The sequence below is a fragment of the Dendrobates tinctorius genome, unplaced genomic scaffold (genome assembly GCF_039654945.1).
Source record: "Dendrobates tinctorius isolate UK_male_01 unplaced genomic scaffold, ASM3965494v1 ptg000224l, whole genome shotgun sequence".
Lineage (NCBI taxonomy): Eukaryota > Metazoa > Chordata > Amphibia > Anura > Dendrobatidae > Dendrobates > Dendrobates tinctorius.
The window spans coordinates 1186825-1205816 of record NW_027361891.1 but is presented as its reverse complement, the minus strand read 5'-3'; the positions used below and the strand labels follow the sequence as shown (position 1 = coordinate 1205816).

General features: G+C 40.6%; 1 protein-coding gene across 1 annotated transcript in view; it reads left to right on the top strand.

The window, feature by feature from the left end:
• The window catches only part of HMGA2 (high mobility group AT-hook 2), a 298926-nt gene extending 281206 nt beyond the window's left edge, over positions 1-17720 (top strand). Inside the window, exon 5 of the mRNA XM_073555428.1 lies at positions 15993-17720. Coding sequence (XP_073411529.1) covers positions 15993-16037 — 45 coding nt within the window. The 3' untranslated portion in view covers positions 16038-17720. The remainder of the gene's footprint in view (positions 1-15992) is intronic.
• The last annotated feature ends 1272 nt before the right edge of the window (positions 17721-18992 follow it).

The following is an 18992-nucleotide window of genomic DNA, read 5'->3' as shown; positions in this document are numbered from 1 at the left end:
ATACCCCATATGTGGGGGTAAAACACTGTTTGGGCGCATGGCAGAGCTTGGAAGGGAAGGAGCACCATTTAATTTTTTCAACGCAGAATTGGCTGGAATTGAGATCAGACGCCATGTTGCATTTGGAGAGCACCTGATGTGCCCAAACAGTGGAAACCCCCCAATTATAACTCCAATCCTAACCCCAACACACCCCTAACCCTAATCTCAGCCCTAGACCTAACCCTAGCCCTAATGGGAAAATGGAAATAAATACATTTTCTTTTAATTTTATTATTTTTCCCTAACTAAGGGGGTGATAACGGGGGGTTTGATTTACTATTTATAGCGGGTTTTTATTTTTGGCAGCTGTCACACGCTAAAAGACGCTTTTTATTGTAAAAATAGTTTTTGCATCACCACATATCGAGAGCTATAATTTTACAAATGGATAGTCTGAACACGGTCCAAAAGTCAGCAGCAGAAGATCAGAACTTACGACACAGGGTACAGGCGAACACACCAGAGAGCACCAGCTTAGAACAAGCTTTTGACTGGCAATGATCTGGGCCAGACAGCTCACCTAAATAACAGAGCAGTTACCAAGAATATGGAGCACCTGTGGAAGTCTCTGCACCTTCCAGTCATATAGGTCAACCAAGATGTCAATCAACGCATCGACAACTCAGCACACCCCAGCACAGGATAGGATGCCAGAGCTGACCATCAGAGATTCCCAGACACTCTGAGCAGAGGAATCATGACACTAGACATGACAGTGAACCTGGAAATTATAGGCCAGTAAGTCTAACCTCTATTGTTGGTAAAATATTTGAAGGGTTTCTGAGGGATGTTATTCTGGATTATCTCAATGAGAATAACTGTTTAACGCCATATCTGCATGGGTTTATGAGGAATCGCTCCTGTCAAACCAATCTAATCAGTTTTTATGAAGAGGTAAGCTATAGACTGGACCAAGGTGAGTCATTGGATGTGGTATATCTTGATTTTTCCAAAGCGTTTGATACCGTGCCACACAAGAGGTTGGTACACAAAATGAGAATGCTGGGTCTGGGGGAAAATGTGTGTAAATGGGTAAGTAACTGGCTTAGTGGTAGAAAGCAGAGGATGGTTATAAATTGTATATTCTCTAACTGGGTCGCTGTGACCAGTGGGTTACCGCAGGGGTCAGTGTTGGGACCTATTCTCTTCAACATATTTATTAACGATCTGGTAGAAGGTTTGCACAGTAAAATATCGATATTTGCAGATGATACATAAATATGTAAAGCAGTCAATACAAGAGAAGATAGTATTCTGCTACAGATGGATCTAGATAAGTTGGGAACTTGGTCCAAAAGGTCGCAGATGCAGTTTATCAATGATAAATGTAAGGTTATACACATGGGAAGAAGGAATCAATATCACCATTACACAATGAACGGTAAACCACTGAGTAAATCTGACATGGAGAAGGACTTGGGGATCCTAGTTAATGATAAACTTACCTGGAGCAGCCCGTGCCAGGCAGCGGCTGCCAAGGCAAACAGGATCATGGGGTGCATTAAAAGAGGTCTGGATACACATGATGAGAGCATTATACTGCCTCTGTACAAATCTCTGGTTAGACCGCACATGGAGTACTGTGTACAGTTTTGGGCACAGGTACTCATGAAGGATATAATGGAACAAGAGCGGGTACAAAGGAGGGCAACAAAATTAATAAAGGGGATGGGGGAACTACAATACCCAGAGAGATTAGCAAAATTAGGATTATTTAGTCTAGAAAAAAGACGACTGAGGGGCGATCTAATAACCATGTATAAGTATATAAGGGGACAATACAAATATCTCTCCGAGGATCTGATTATACCAAGGAAGGTGATGGTCACAAGGGGGCATTCTCTGCGTCTGGAGGAGAAAAGGTTTTTCCACCAACATAGAAGAGGATTCTTTACTGTGAGAATCTGGAATTCCCTGCCTGAGGCGAACTCTGTCGAAGGGTTCAAGAGAGGCCTGGATGTCTTCCTGGAGCGTAACAATATTGTATCTTACAGTTATTGTTAGGTTCTTTAGTAGGACGTAGATAGATCTGGGGATTTATTCTAACAGAATTTTATAGGCTGAACTGGATGGACTAATGTCTTTTTTCAGCCTTACTAACTATGTTACTATGACATGTTTGGTGTCTATGAACTCGTAATGACCTGGAGAATCATAATGGCAGGTCAGTTTTAGCATTTGGTGAACATGGTAAAAAGAAAGTCCAAAAAACAGTTGTGGAATTGCACTTTTTTTTTGCAATTTCACCGCACTTTGAATTTTTTTTCCCGTTTTCAAGTACACAATATGGTAAAACCAATGGTGTTGTTCAGCAGTACAACTCATCCCGCAAAAAACAAGCCCTCGTATGGACATACTGGAGTAAAAATAAATAAGATATGGTCCTAGGAAGAAGGGGAGCGAAAAATAGAAACTCAAAAAGGAAAAAGTGCTGAAGGGGGCGTGAAGGGGTTAAAAAGTCACAACATGACATGTAAACCTCGACCAACAATAGAGTTGCAGAGATCTCAAATTATTAACAAACTGATGAATGTAAAAACATTAGCTATAATAATATACCAATAGTTCCCAGGGCCTAATGGTACAAAAATGCCAAATGTGATGATCAGAACTAGTGATGGCAAACATGCTCGGTTAACATCATATCCGAGCATTCTCAGGTGTTATCCGAAGGATTGTCTGTTTGTTAGGGAATCCCCACATTTGTTGCGTCTAACAACCGCAAATCATGCAGCCATAAGGATGCAAACATAATATACGAGCATGCCCAAGATACTTGGATAACGCCCGCGCATGCTCGGATAAGACATTATGTGATAACGTTTGCCCATCACTAATCAGCACCAAAAACACAGCATAAACATGATACCTTAACTATAAACAGAGGTTAATGTTAATGAAACTCTCAAATAAAGGTGCATAGGAAATAAAATCAGCACTGAGATCACCTAAGGCATCTTAGGTAAGAAAATTGATCTTTCTTATTTGTATTTTTATTTGTAGAGCAGCTAAGAAACAATAATCCAAAGCTAGCAAAACAGCCAAACAACCACTAATGAGTGTAAATGTCTGTGTAAAACTGTGACAGGGTTGTAGTCATGTCAGCACAATCCCTTCTCACTGTGCTGGCTGCTGCTTCTTTCCTGCTGTGTCCCCCATTCTTCCTTGCATTCAAAAGACAGGAGGCAGAGTCCAAAGCAACTTTAAACAAAACGGATTTATTTTCTTCAGGACATAGCACTTCCAGCACACTTGTCACAGTACCAGCAATGCATTATCTTCATCTTTCCCTAACTTCTTCTACTTCACAGGAATAGGCCACAAAGATATAACGGGACAAGGAGCCCGGTGAAAATGCCACTTCAATATATCTCCCTGGAACAGACTTCAGCCCAGACACGGAAATACTATCTCCTGGGTTGTCCACCCCCTTACGGTTATCCTGCCCGCGCACTTTCACGGTGGCCTACTCTACTTCTTCTGTACCCAAACTTCTTCTGTAACTTCGTCACTATGTTGCTGCATATACTGTGCTCTTAACTCTTCTCTCTTCATACTCCCACTTGTTTCCTTGGATGGCTGGGCTTCTGCTTCTATTGTTACATGATAGCTGGGCAACCCTGAGCACACAAAGGGGTCTGCCCCTGACTGACTATAACCAGGAAATCTCACTACCTTATTCCCCAGCTATCCCTCCTAGCATTAACCTCTAAGAGTCCTATAACTAAACCTTCCTATGCAGTGTACTCAGTGCCCCCATCTAGTGGCCCTTTTCCTAAATGCACTGTCTCTAGCTTACATATAGTACGAAAATATGTCACAATGCAAAATGTTACAATTATATACAGGTAAATGTACATAGCAGCATGAACATTTAAAGGGACTAAGCCATCGGCAAGAGACAATGCACAGTAACTCTGACATACAAGCAGAATACAGTTGCATCTCTTAAAGACATAAAGTTAAAGATGACTAATTTCCTTTGTAGTGTATATGTATGAGTGTGTGTATATGTGTATATATATATATATATATATATATATATATTGCCCAAAAAATAAAGGGAACACTAAATAATTCATTGTAATATTTAGTGTGCCCTTTATTTTTTTGATCAGTGTGTGTGTATAGAATCGTAGAGTTGGAAGGGACCTCCTGGGCCATCTGGTCCAACCCCCTGCTCAAAGCAGGATTAATATATATACAGTACAGACCAAAAGTTTGGACACACCTCCCCATTCAAAGAGTTTTCTTTATTTTCATGACTATGAAAATGGTAGATTCACTCTGAAGGCATCAAAACTGTGAATTAACACATGTGGAATTATATAATTAACAAAAAAGTGTGAAACAACTGAAATTATGTCTTATATTCTAGGTTCTTCAAAGTAGCCACCTTTTGCTTTGATTGCTGCTTTGCACTCTTGGCGAGCTTCAAGAGGTAGTCACCGGAAATGGTTTTCCAACAGTCTTGAAGGAGTTCCCAGAGATGCTTAGCACTTGTTGGCCCTTTTGCCTTCACTCTGCGGTCCAGCTCACCCCAAACCATCTCGATTGGGTTCAGGTCTAGTGACTGTGGAGGCCAGGTCATGTGTAAAAAGTGTGTGTGTGTCAAGCCCCGCCCCTCATTATGATGTCATAATGGTTGCCATGGCGACGCTGATGTCATCATAGGTTGCAAGCCCCGCCGCTCATTATTATGTCATAATGGTTGACTATGGGATGGAAGATGTGTGATGGGCATATGGGCACTGGACTATGGGATGGAGGATATGTATGACGGGTATATGGGCACGGGACTATGGGATGGCGTATATGTATGATGGGTATATGGGTACGGGACTATGGGATGGAGGATATGTATGATGGGTATATGGGAATGGGACTATGAGATGAAAGATGTGTGATGGGTATATGGGCACTCGACTATGGGATGGCGAATATGTATGATGGGTATATGGGCATGGGACTATGGGATGGAGAATATGTATGATGGGTATATGGGCATGGGGCTATGGGATGGAGGATGTGTGATGGGTATATGGGCACTCGACTATGGGATGGAGGATATGTATGATGGGTATATGGGCACGGGCCTATGGGATGGTGGATATGTATGATGGGTATATGGGCACGGGCCTATGGTATCGTGGATATGTATGATGGGTATATGGGCACGGGACTATGGGATGGAGGATAATTATAATTTGCTATAACTAACCACAGTTAGTTACTATGCTCGGGCATATATATTTTGTACACATATTATACACTGCTCTGGCAAAAATTAAGACACCACTGCAAAATTTTCAGTTTGTCTGATTTTGATCTTTATAGGTGTATTTTTGAGTAAAATGTAAACTGCTCTTTTATTTTATATATATGTGTGTGTATATATATATATATATAATTACTTTATTCTATATATACACATATATACAGCTATGGAAAAAATTAAGAGACCACTGCACAGTTTTATTAAAATCAGCTTCTCTACATGTCTGACAGTCATTCCATTCCAGTGTCAGTTGAATTTCAACCAGAGTACACCTCATTCTACTTAATGTGCTTCTGATTAGGTAATCACCTGAACCAGATTATATTTAACAAAGGAATGCATAAAAAAACCCTGCTGTGGTGTTCATAATCCTCTTGCAGTAGGACAAGCTGGATGGCAAAACAAGTGCTAGTAATATCCCAAAAGTAAAAGGAATGAAAAAATAACTTTTAACCATGCCAAAGAAGTTGAAAAAAGTCTTGAGTGAGGAAAAGAAGGGCTCAATTCTGGCTTTACTAGCAGAGGGATACAGTGAGCGTCATGTTGCCTCCATCCTTAAAATTTCTAAGACGGCAGTCCATTACAACAATATCAAGCAGCAAACATTGAGGACAACAAAGCTAAAAACTGGCAGAGGGTGAAAACGACTCTCCACTGACCGGGATGACCGTCATCTTATTCGAATGTCACTCAGCAACCCCAGGATGACATCAAGTGACCTACAAAAGGAATGGCAAATGGCAGCTTGGGGGAAGTGCATGGCAAGACCAGTTTTTAACAGGCTCCTAGAGGCAGGGCTTAAGTCATGTAAAGCTAGAAAACAGCCTTTCATCAATGAGAAGCAAAGAATAGCCAGGCTGAAGTTTTCCAAAGGCCATAAGGATTGGACCATAGAGGACTTGAGTAAGGTAATCTTCTCTGATGAGTCTAATATTCAGCTTTGCCCAACACCTGGTCATCTAATAGTTAGGCGGAGACCTGGAGAGGCGTACAATGCACAGTGTCTTGCACCCACTGTGAAATTTCGTGGAGGATCAGTAATGATCTGTGGATGCTTCAGCAAGGCTGGAATTGGGCATGTTAATCCTTGTGAAGGAAGCCGCATAAAAGGTTATCCTGGAAAAACAGTTGATTCTTTCTGCTCAGGCGAGTGGCATAAGGTCACCCAAAAGCAGTGTGAAAGACTGGTGAAAAGCATGCCATGAAAGCTGTGATGAAAATTCATGGTTATTCCACAAAACATTGATTTCTGAACTCTTCCTGAGTTAAAACAGTAGTATTATTGTTTCTAAATGTTTATGAACTTGTTTTCTTAGCATTATTTGAGGTCTGCAAGCACTGCATTTTTTTTGTTCTTTTGACCATTTCTCATTTTCTGAAAATAAATACAAAATTTAGTGCTTGGAAATTCGAAGACATGTTGTCAGTAGTTTATAGAATAAAGAACAATTTACATTTACTCAAAAATATACCTATAAAGAGAAAAATCAGACAAACTGAAAATTTTGCAGTGGTCTCTTAATTTTTTCCAAAGCTGTAATATATATATATATATATATATATATATATATATATATATATACAGTATATCTAATATATAAAGCTCAAAGTGTGTATGTATGTGTGTATGTATGTATGTGTGTGTGTATGTGTGTATGTCCGGGATAGGCATCCGCACCGTCGCAGCTACAGCCACAAAATTTGGCACAGTCACACGTCTGGACCCCGAGAGCGTCCTAAGCTATGTTGTGAGGCGAAATTTTAACCCCGCATGTTCCAATTCACCAAACAATTTTGCCCCTATCTACATACTGGGGGGAAAAGTGTGTGTGTGTCAAGCCCCGCCCCTCATTATGATGTCACAATGCCCCTATTTGCATACTGGGGAAGCAGTGTGTGCGTGTCAAGCCCCGCCCCTCATTATGATGTCACAATGGTTGCCATGGCGACGGTGATGTCATCATAGGTTGCAAGCCCCGCCGCTGCTCATTATGATGTCATAATGGTTGACTATGGAATGGAGGATGTGTGATGAGTATATGGGCACCGGACTATGGGATGGAGGATATGTATGACAGGTATATGGGCATGAGACTATGGGATGGAGGATATGTATGATGGGTATATGGGCACGGGACTATGGGATGGCGGATATGTATATGGCCACGGGACTATGGGATGGAGGATGTGTGATGGGTATATGGGCACTGGACTATGGGATGGAGGATATGTATGATGGGTATATGGGCACGGAACTATGGGATGGCGGATATGTATATGGGCACGGGACTATGGGATGGAGGATGTGTGATGGGTATATGGGCACTGGACTATGGGATGGAGGGTATGTATGATGGGTATATGGGCACGGGACTATGAGATGGCGGATATGTATGATGGGTATATGGACATGGGACTATGGGATGGAGGATATGTATTATGGGTATATGGGCATGGGACTGAGATGAGGGATGTGTGATGGGTATATGGGCACTCAACTATGGGATGGCGAATATGTATGATGGGTATATGGGCATGGGACTATGAGATGAGAATATGTATGATGGGTATATGGGCATGGGACTATGGGATGGAGAATATGTATGATGGGTATATGGGCATGGGACTATGGGATGGAGGATGTGTGATGGGTATATAGGGACTCGACTATGGGATGGAGGATATGTATGATGGGTATATGGGCACGGGCCTATGGGATCGTGGATATGTATGATGGGTATATGGGCACGGGACTATGGGATGGAGGATAATTATAATTTTCTATAACTAACCACAGTTAGTTACTATGCCCGGGCAGCGCCGGGCTCTTCAGCTAGTAATATATAAAGCTCAAAGTGTGTATGTATGTGTGTATGTATGTGTGTATGTCCGGGATAGGCATCCGCACCGTCGCAGCTACAGCCACAAAATTTGGCACAGTCACACATCTGGACCCTGAGAGCGTCCTAAGCTATGTTGTGAGGCAAAATTTTAACCCAGCGCGTTCCAATTCACCAAACAATTTTGCCCCTATCTACATACTGGGGGAAAAAGTGTGTGCGTGTCAAGCCCTGCCCCTCATTATGATGTCATAATGCCCCTATTTGCATAATGGGGAAACTGTGCGTATCAAGCCCCGCCCCTCATTATGATGTCACAATGGTTGCCATGGCGACGCTGATGTCATCATAGGTTGCAAGCCCCGCCGCTCATTATGATGTCATAATGGTTGACTATGGGATGGAGGATGTGTGATGGGTATATAGGCACTGGACTATGGGATGGAGGATATGTATGATGGGTATATGGGCATGGGACTATGGGATGGCGGATATGTATGATGGGTATATGGGCACGGGACTATGGGATAGAGGATATGTATGATGGGTATATGGGCATGGGACTATGAGATGAAGGATTTGTGATGGGTATATGGGCACTCGACTATGGGATGGCGAATATGTATGATGGGTATATGGGCATGGGACTATGGGATGGAGGATATGTATGATGGGTGCATGGCACTATGGGATGGAGGATATGTAGGATGGGTATATGGGCACGGGACTATGGGATGGCGGATATGTATATGGGCACGGGACTATGGGATGGAGGATGTGTGATGGGTATATGGGCACTGGACTATGGGATGGAGGATATGTATGATGGGTATATGGGCACGGGACTATGGGATGGCGGATATGTATGATGGGTATATAGGCATGGGACTATGGGATGGAGGATATGTATGATGGGTATATGGGCATGGGACTATGAGATGAAGGATGTGTGATTGATATATGGGCACTTGACTATGGGATGGCGGATATGTATAATTGGTATATGGGCACGGGACTATGGGATGGAGGATATGTATGATGGGTATATGGGCATGGGACTATGGGATGGAGGATATGTATGATGGGTATATGGGCACGGGCCTATGGGATGAGGATGTGTGATGGGTATATGGGCACGGGACTATGGGATGGCGGATATGTATATGGGCACGGGACTATGGGATGGAGGATGTGTGATGGGTATATGGGCACTGGACTATGGGATGGAGGATATGTATGATGGGTATATGGGCACGGGACTATGGGATGGCGGATATGTATGATGGGTATATGGGCACGGGGCTATGGGATGGCGGATATGTATGATGGGTATATGGGCATGGGACTATGAGATGAAGAATGTGTGATGGGTATATAGGCACTCGACTATGGGATGGTGAATATGTATGATGGGTATATGGGCATGGGACTATGGGATGGAGAATATGTATGATGGGTATATGGGCATGGGACTATGGGATGGAGAATATGTATGATGGGTATATGGGCATGGGACTATGGGATGGAGGATATGTATGATGGGTATATGGGCACGGGTCTATGGGATCGTGGATATTTATGATGGGTATATGGGCACGGGACTATGGGATGGAGGATAATTATAATTTGCTATAACTAACCACAGTTAGTTACTATGCCCGGGCAGCGCCGGGCTCTTCAGCTAGTATATATATATATATATATATATATATATACTGTATATATCTATATATACACAGTGGGTACGGAAAGTATGCAGACCTCTTTAAAATAATCACTTTGTTTAATTGCAGCCATTAGGTAAATTCAAAAAAGTTCATATTTTTCTCATTAATGTATATACTCTGCACCCCATCAGAAATGTAGAATTTTTTTCAAATTTATTAAAGAAAAACTGAAATATGACATGGTCATAAGTATTCAGACCCTTTGCTCAGACACTCATATTTAAGTCACATGCTGTCCATTTCCTTGTGATCCTCCTTGAGATCGTTCTACTCCTTCATTGAAGTCCAGCTGTTTAATTAAACTGATAGGACTTGATTAGTAAAGGCACACATTTGTCTATATAAGACCTCACAGCTCGCAGTGCATATCAGAACAAATGAGAATCATGAGGCCAAAGAAACTGGCCAAGGAGCTCAGAGACAGAATTGTGGCAAGGGACAGATCTGGCCAAGGTTACAAAAGAATTTCTGTCATACTCAAGGTTCCTAAGAGCACAATGGCCTCCATAATCCTTAAATGGAAGAAGTTTGGGACCACCAGAAGTCTTCCTAGACCTGGCCGTCCAGCCAAACTGAGCAATCGTGGGAAAAGAGCCTTGGTGAGAGAGATAAAGAAGAACCCACTGATCACTGTGACTGAGCTCCACAGATGCAGTAGGGAGATGGGAAAAAGTTCTGCAAAGTCAACTAGCACTGCAGCCCTCCACCAGTCAGGCCTTTATGGCAGAGTGGCCCGACGGAAGCCTCTCCTCAGTGCCAGACATATGAAAGCCCACATAGAGTTTGCTACAAAACAAATGAATGACTCCATGACTGTTCTGCCCATTCTGGGCAGCAAGATAATTTTAAGGGCTGTTCCAGCTATTGCCAGTAAGTGTCATACAGTAGTTGCCCTTCTCTTATTCATATGTTTGGAATCTTCTGTTTTCCTAAATGGTTACCTGTTCAGAACCACCCTTCTTCCTTCCCTGGTCAACAACATGTAACCATTTCAGCCGGTCTTCTGAGTAGCTCACATGAGCTTAGCTCTCTGCAAAACCACTGCTTATAACAAGCAGATTCTGTTTTTACCTGAATCATCCATAATTGTGTTCAACAATCTCTGATATCATCTACACCTTTGTACAACAATCCCTGATCTCATCTACTACTGTATTTACCATCTGTTATCATCTCCCATTGTTGTCCATATCATCCCAATAAATATAGACTTAAGCACCCATACAATCTTGTTACTGGGAGTGGATGAATGGTTTAGCCGTATGCTGGAATCCACACAGCGTCATACGTGGAAGAAGGCAGAACACAGACTATGAGAAATAAGATTCTGTGGTCTGATGAGAAGAAGATAGAACTTTTTGGTGATAATTCTAAGCGGTATGTGTGGAGAATGCCAGGCACTGCTCATCACCTGCCCAGTACAATCCCAACAGTGAAACATGGTGGTGGCAGCATCATGCTATGGGGGACAGGACGAATGGTTGCAATTGAAGGAAACATGAATGCAGCCAAGTACTGAGATATCCTGAATGTAAACCTCTTCCAGAGTGCTCTGGACCTACTAACAAATTGATTGTGCTCAACTGAGAGTTCATAAAAATTAAGTTGATAGGATGAATTATACTGATTGCATAATGGTTGTGCTGATGGTGTGAGTTAAATATACACTAATAGCTATATATCTAATGGTGGAAATTAACTTTATATACGCATATAATAAATTTTCAGGTAATATTCCTGTGATTGAAAGCGTGGCATAGGTAGATGGGACGATGAATGGGGATTATTTCACATCTTCAAGTAGGTTCTTGCCCTGTTTTTTCGTATAAATTCTTTATTTTCTTTTTTCTTCTGGATTCTGAAAAATGAATGAAATTTTATCATATTGGTTTATTTAAATAACTATATCATCTGTATATACATATGTTGAAAATAACTTTATTATATGTATTATTGCTCCATGAACGTTGACACTATATGTTACATGTCAGAAGGTCTTTTGGCGCCGTTTTTGAATTTTGAATGTATATAAATGATGTAACAGCACTGTCTTCACATGTCTCTGTGGTAATTTCCTGAAGAAGTCATAGGCTTTGAAATGCTTTGAATGAACCACCAAAGTGTATTACAACCATATCTGGATTCGTTTTGTCACAGTACATATATTTATTATAACTTTTAAAAAGGAGTGCTACTAGGCACTAACCAAGGTTCTAAAACTTTTGTATCTTCCTATTTTTCTTTTTTTTTTTCATTTTTAAAATGTGAAAAATTACAATATATATGTATTTTTTGCCTAAAATGCAAAAGAAATGTGTCATCTTTAACTTATCTTTTATAGATCATTTCATCTTCAACTTACTTAACTGTTCACAAGAACATTAATTTTGACCAGGAGTGCCCAAAGTTTTACTTGCTACTGTAGGTGATAAGGCAAAAGGTTTCTAACTGCTTGAAAAAAGATAGCGCTAATACATTTGGCAATACGGTCCAAGACTCACATATAGTCAGAAAACCTGTGGCAGAGAAGTGCCTCACAGGTGTCACCACTGACAGTGGCTTCCTTAGGTGCCTGTCAGTGTATATCTGACCATTGTTACTTATTTTACTAAGATTAAAATTGGGGTTATGCACTTATTGATTCCATTTTTTGATCTGTTTGCCCTACTTTTTTTGTCCCATGTATGTTATATTTTGCGTTATATAAATGAGACTCTGCCTATATAGATATTATTTTGTGCCATTATATATGTATGTACTCATCCTGAGAAAACAGGTAGGGACAATTGTGTAAACAATCTTTGTTTAACCCCTTACCGACAGCTGATACACCTTTTAACGGCGGCAGTTAAGGATACTTATTTCTCAGCACCGCTTTTTAACAGCAGTGAGAAATAAGGTTATAGCACGCTCCAGGGTCAGAATTTTCTCTGGGGTTTCGACTTCTGGGGGTAGTTGAGACCCCAGAGAACATGATTTGGATCGTTTTTTACCGACTCCAGTGTTACGACCACCGTTTTTCACAGAATAACGGCGACCGCAAAAAAATATAAAAAGTCAGATTTCCCATTTAATTTCTCTCTCCTCTGATATGATCTAGCACATCAGAGGAGATACACATGGGGTCCCCCGAGCCTCCACGGTACCTCCAGGGTCCATGGACCCTCCTGCATTCCCCGATCCCGGTAATCGGCGTTTTCTTCCGGGAGGAAAATGGTGGGCGCATGCAAGGTGTGGACCCAGATACAGCCACATTATGGGTAAGATAACCAGGACTTAGGGGGTATTTACGGTTACAGTGCACTGGACCCTGGAAGTATTGATGTCTTGTACTTAAGTATACTTCTCACCCTTTCTCCTGGTGTACCTTCCCATTGATTTAGTTACAATTAACTAAGCACTTTATCATATAATGTATGTGGTATTGTCTGGTTGACACTTGGGATGTCTATCTGATCTCCTCGCTGAAAATGTAAATCTACAGTACTTTCTATTGGTGATTTCTTACTGTTTGTGAATTATGTAATTTTTGTAATAAATCTATACCTTTTTATGTATTTTGGACCTTAACTCCTCTCTTTTCTGTGAATACAAGGATTTAATTTGGGAGTGTCCGCATTTCTATCTTTCTGCTTTCTGCTCCCCCACTTGGTGTTGAGCCTGTTTGACAGATATATTGTTTCCATAGTGGGTTGTATTTATCATTCAAAGTCTGAAGGGTCTGGGAAGATCTGATAAGAATCTTTGCGATTACTTAAGCCGATTTCGTCCATGGGTTGAGTGTTCATTATAACTTCAGCCATTTCAGCTGGTCTCAAGTAATCAGTGCAAGGAATAGGGTAAAATACAGACATGAAGTCCCGAGAAGCTGGGGGGAAGTCCTGGCTTAAAGAAGACGCACAAAAGGGGTCCAACTGCTGCAGGGGGTCTCCAGACAAAGCAAAGGCGAAGCAGGCAAGTGACACACAAAACCTGAGCGAGCACTGAGATACAATGCCCCCACAGTGTTCTTCCATTTAAGGTTTATGGAGGCCACTGTGCTGTTAGGAACCTTGAGTACTGCAGAAATTATTTTGTAACCTTGGCCAGATCTGTGCCTTGCCACAATTCTGTCTCTGAGCTCCTTGGCCAGTTCCTTTGACTTCATGATTCTCATTTGGTCTGACAAGCTCTGTGGGGTGAGGTGTATGCCTTTACAAATCAAGTCTTATCAGTTTAATTAAGCACAGCTGGACTCCAATGGAGTAGAACATGCGAGTGTCTGAGCAAAGGGTCTGAATACTTATGACCATGTGATATTTCAGTTTTTCTTTTTTAATAAATTTGCAAAAATTTCTACATTTCTGTTTTTTTCACTCAAGATGAAGTGCAGAGGAGTGTACATTGATGAGGAAAAAAATTAACTTTTTTGAATTTACCAAATGGCTGCAATAGTTTGTTTACTGTAAGTGATATCTGTAATTTGCATGTAAGGCCTGTTTCACACTTCCGTTCTTGACCATCAGTCAAAATCCGCCGTTTTTCAAAAAAAACGGATGCGCCATTTTTTTGGCGGATCCGTTTTTTTCCCCATTGAGATGCATTAGCGGCCGATCTTGACGGATGGCCATCCGTTGGATCCGTTTTTTTGCGGATCCGCCAAATTTTTTCTGTCCGCCGACATGGCCGGACGGACCATGCAACTTTTTTTTGCTGCAGGATCCGCATTTTAGAGTGCGCAGGAAGAAAGTCAGCCGGCAATTTAACCCTGAAATCATTTCTGGCGGACGGAAAAAATTCTCTCTCTCTCTCTCCTCCCTGGGCTACGGTTGCTTTAAAATTCTTCATTCATCGGATCCGTAAAAAAACCGGTCCGGTGGCATCCGTTCACATCACTTTAGCAACGGATCCGCTTTAAGCCATTTTGGTGGATTTTGACTGAAACAAAAAACTGAAGTGTGAAACAGGCCTAACCCCTTCTCATGTACAGCACCATGGAATCAATGGTGCTATATAAATAAATAATAATAATATATACATTGTATATATATAAATATATCTCATGCACCTATTTATGTGCTTGTATTCACTTGTATGTTCACTGCTTGAAAAAGGCCTTTGAAGCCGAAACATTGCACCACGCCATGTGGGCCTAATAAAGTCCACTCTTACATTTTTTGCTAAATCTGGAGTGCTGATTCATATATATATATATATATATATATATATATATATATATATATATATATATATATATATATATTAGCCATACTAAAGGAAAACATCAGCAGTGCTGTCTGTCATACTTTCCACTTGGAACAATAAATTATCTGAGTAAGGTCTGTAGTGAGTTCACTTGTCTTTCACAATATATATATATATATATATATATATATATACGTACATATATGTAAAAGACAAGTGAACCCACGGCAGACCTTACCCAGATAATTTACTGTTCCAACATGGTACAGGAATACAATGTAGAGACACAAAACAGTGGGCCTAATGATGGTTCAGTGGGAAGCAGGGGAGCACAAAGGAAAGGGAGAAGCTTGAAATGTTTTCTTCTTTATTAAGTTCCACTACGCGTTTCAACGGATAACCTCTGTCTTCATCAGGTAGCAAGCTGATGAAGACGTAGTGGAACTTAATAAAGAAGAAAACCTTTCAAGCTTCTCCCTTTCCTTTGCGCTCCCCTGCGATCGGGTTACCCTGCTTCCCATGTTTATATCCTCTCTAGAGGCACCCGACAGGAGCAGCATCGGATTACTATTACCAGCGCCCTGATACCTGTCAGCCTGATGCTCCATATATCTGTCTCACTCTATTTCATAATGATGGTTCTATGTCATATTCCATTGTAGAGTTTCTATCATAGAACACCCGCTGTTCCACTACAGATCAATGGTATGTTTTTAACAGTGTCACATTAGGTGCATGAAGCCAAACGACCATTGAATGACCCTCATTCAAGGGAAGTAAACCTCAGTAATCAGAGGTACTAATTTTTTAACAACTGACGCCACCAATTTTTTTTTTGCTGTCTGTATCTCTTTCAGTTTTCTATTTTGAATCATGAATGGTAAATTTAGTTATTTTCAATCATTTTACTTTTTCTTACAGGCTAAAACAGAAGAGGCCTCCTCACATGAATCTGAAGAGGATTAAACCGCAACCAACATGAAATTCTACCTCAAAAAGCAGTTGTGTTTCTTAGGTTCAGATTCAGTCCCTTCAGTTTATCTGGATCTCAGAAATGAAGATACTGCCTTGACCACTTAATTTGTACTACCACCATCTCTCCACTTCTTGTCTAAGGGAAGGAACAAAGTCACCGAAACTCTATAAGAGCTTTCAATTCATTACTTTGTAATTCTTTAATTGTCCAAGTTTTAGTGCTGAGAAAAAAACTGCTGTAAAACGGGGATACAAGATAAATGGAGATATTTTTTAAATGCTGTTTTATTCTTAACCTACTAATCAAGTATTTTGTTGGACAGACATTTTTATGTCAGATTTTATTTTTGCCACTCATTGCACTGCATAAACATACTTTAAGTTACAAGTATCTGTATGTTAAAATGGGCATTGAACTAGGAAACTTTGGTGGATATCCTTAAGTAGTTTTCAACCAGCTAACATCTTCATTTGATCAATACCCCATAGAAACCAAAAATTGAGAATTTTGATATCCCAAATTTTTGCTACCTTTGTCTTACAGCTAGTGAATGCTGATTCATTTGTGTATTTAAAGTTCGTGAAAAATTGCGGGATAAAAAAAAAAAAATTAAAACTAGACAACAGTGTTTTATCTGTTCATCTTTAAAACTATATTGCAAGGTTTTCTCTTTTTTAGGTACCATAAAAATTACCAGAATAATATTCCTGCTTTTGCCATTTTTTTGCAAGTGTAGAATGTTATAAAACTTATCTGTCTCCAGAATTCATTACAACTGCCCACTTTATAGATTGGTGTACATACTATAAAGATCTATGCCACAAAAGATGTATGATCCTTTTTGAAAGTTTAGTCTTATTGTCATTCCACCTGGCCCACATATACTATGGTTATGACATGAATGGCTCAGTTGGCACAAACACTTAAATATCATGATTTTGCAGCCATTGTGACATGAATTTTCAAAGTATACCAGCCATATTAGATCTATAAACCTATTTATTAATGTATACAGTTTGTATCTGATGACAGATGTACTGTAAAATGTCAGAATAGCAGTTATATCTAGGTACATAATGGTTTGAGCCAACTTAGCCATTCATGGCATATATATAATTTATTTATTTTTATTTTTTTAAAGATCTCATAAAAGGTATCTAGTGTGAAATAGTTGCAGATAAAAATATTTTTAGACTGTTCTCTGAAAGGAAAATCCCTCTGGTTTCATTACATTACAGATATTTGAAGGTGAAAATTAAAGTGCACAAGCAGGAATGTTTTTGCAAAGGAAATTCTAAAATGCATCTATTCATTGGTGTCATGTATAATAAGAAATGAAAATAGGATTTAATGAGCTGTCAAAATGGTTGATATGTGGAATTGTTCTATGTTCCGGTCCATAGTATATGGATACAATTATTGGAACACCTAAACATTAAAACTAGAGCAGCTTTTATGGTATCCCATTCCAAATCCACAGTTACTATGACCCCATTTGCAGCTGTAACAGCTTCTACTGTTGTGGAAAGGCTTTCCACAAGTCTTTGGAGTATGTCTGTGGGATTCTTTGTCCATTCATCTTGAAGAACCTTGGAGAAGTCATACACTGAAATACAATAAGAGGGCTTATTTTATAATCTCTATTGTAGATCATCCCCAAGGTGTTCCATGGCTTGCGGTCAGGGCTCTGTGTCCTTTTCTTTACATTTTTCTCTCTTTGTTTCATTGCAGCCATTTGGTAAATTCAAAAAAAGTTCATTTTTTTCTCATTAATGGGGTGTACCCCATCTTGACTGAAAAAAAAACAGAAATGCGGAAATTTTTGCAAATTTATTAAAAAAAAGAAAAACTGAAATATCACATGGTCATAAGTATTCAGACCCTTTGCTCAGTATTGAGTAGAAGCACCCTTTTCAGCTAGTTCAGCCATGAGTCTTCTTGGGAATGATGCAACAAGTTTTTCATACTTGGATTTGGGGATCCTCTGCCATTCTTCCTTGCAGATCCTCTCCAGTTCCATCAGGTTTGGATGGTTAACGTTGGTGGACAGCCATTTTCAGGTTTCTCCAGAGATGCTCAATTGGGTTTAGGTCAGGGCTCTGGCTGGGCCAGTCAAGAATGGTCACAGAGTTGTTCTGAAGCCACTTCTTTTTTATTTTAGCTGTGTGCTTAGGGTCATTGTCTTGTTGGAAGGTAAACCTTCGGCCAAGTCTGAGGTCCAGAGCACTCTGGAAGAGGTTTTCATCTAGGATATCTCTGTACTTGGCTGCTTTAATGTTTCCTTCAATTGCAACCAGTCATCCTGTCCCTGCAGCTGAAAAACACCCCCATAGCATGATACTGCCACCACCATGTTTCACTGTTGGGATTGTATTGGGCAGGTGATGAGCAGTGCCTGGTATTCTCCACACATACCACTTAGAATTATCACCAAAAAGTTCTATCTTCATCTCATCAGACCAGAGAATCTTATTTCTCATAGTCTGGGAGTCCTTTTTTAGCAAACTCTTTGCAGCCTTTCATAGGTCAAGTAGAGGCTTCCGTCGGGCCACTCTGCCATAAAGGCCCGACTGGTGGAGGGCTGTAGTGATAGTTGACTTTGTGGAACTTTCTCCCATCTTCCTACAGCATCTGTGGAGCTCAGCCACAGTGATCTTGTGGTTCTTCTTTACCTCTCACGAAGGCTCTTCTCCCATGATTGCTTAGTTTGGATGGACGGCCAGGTCTAGGAAGACTTCTGGTGGTCCCAAACTTCTTCCATTTAAGGATTATGGAGGCCACTGTGCTCTTTGGAACATTGAGTACTGCAGAAATTCTTTTGTAACCTTGGTCAGAGCTGTGCCTTGCCTCAATTCTGTCTCTGAGCTCCTTGGCTAGTTCCTTTGACCTTATGATTCGCATTTGGTCTGACTTGCGCTGTGAGATCTTATATAGACAGGTGTGTG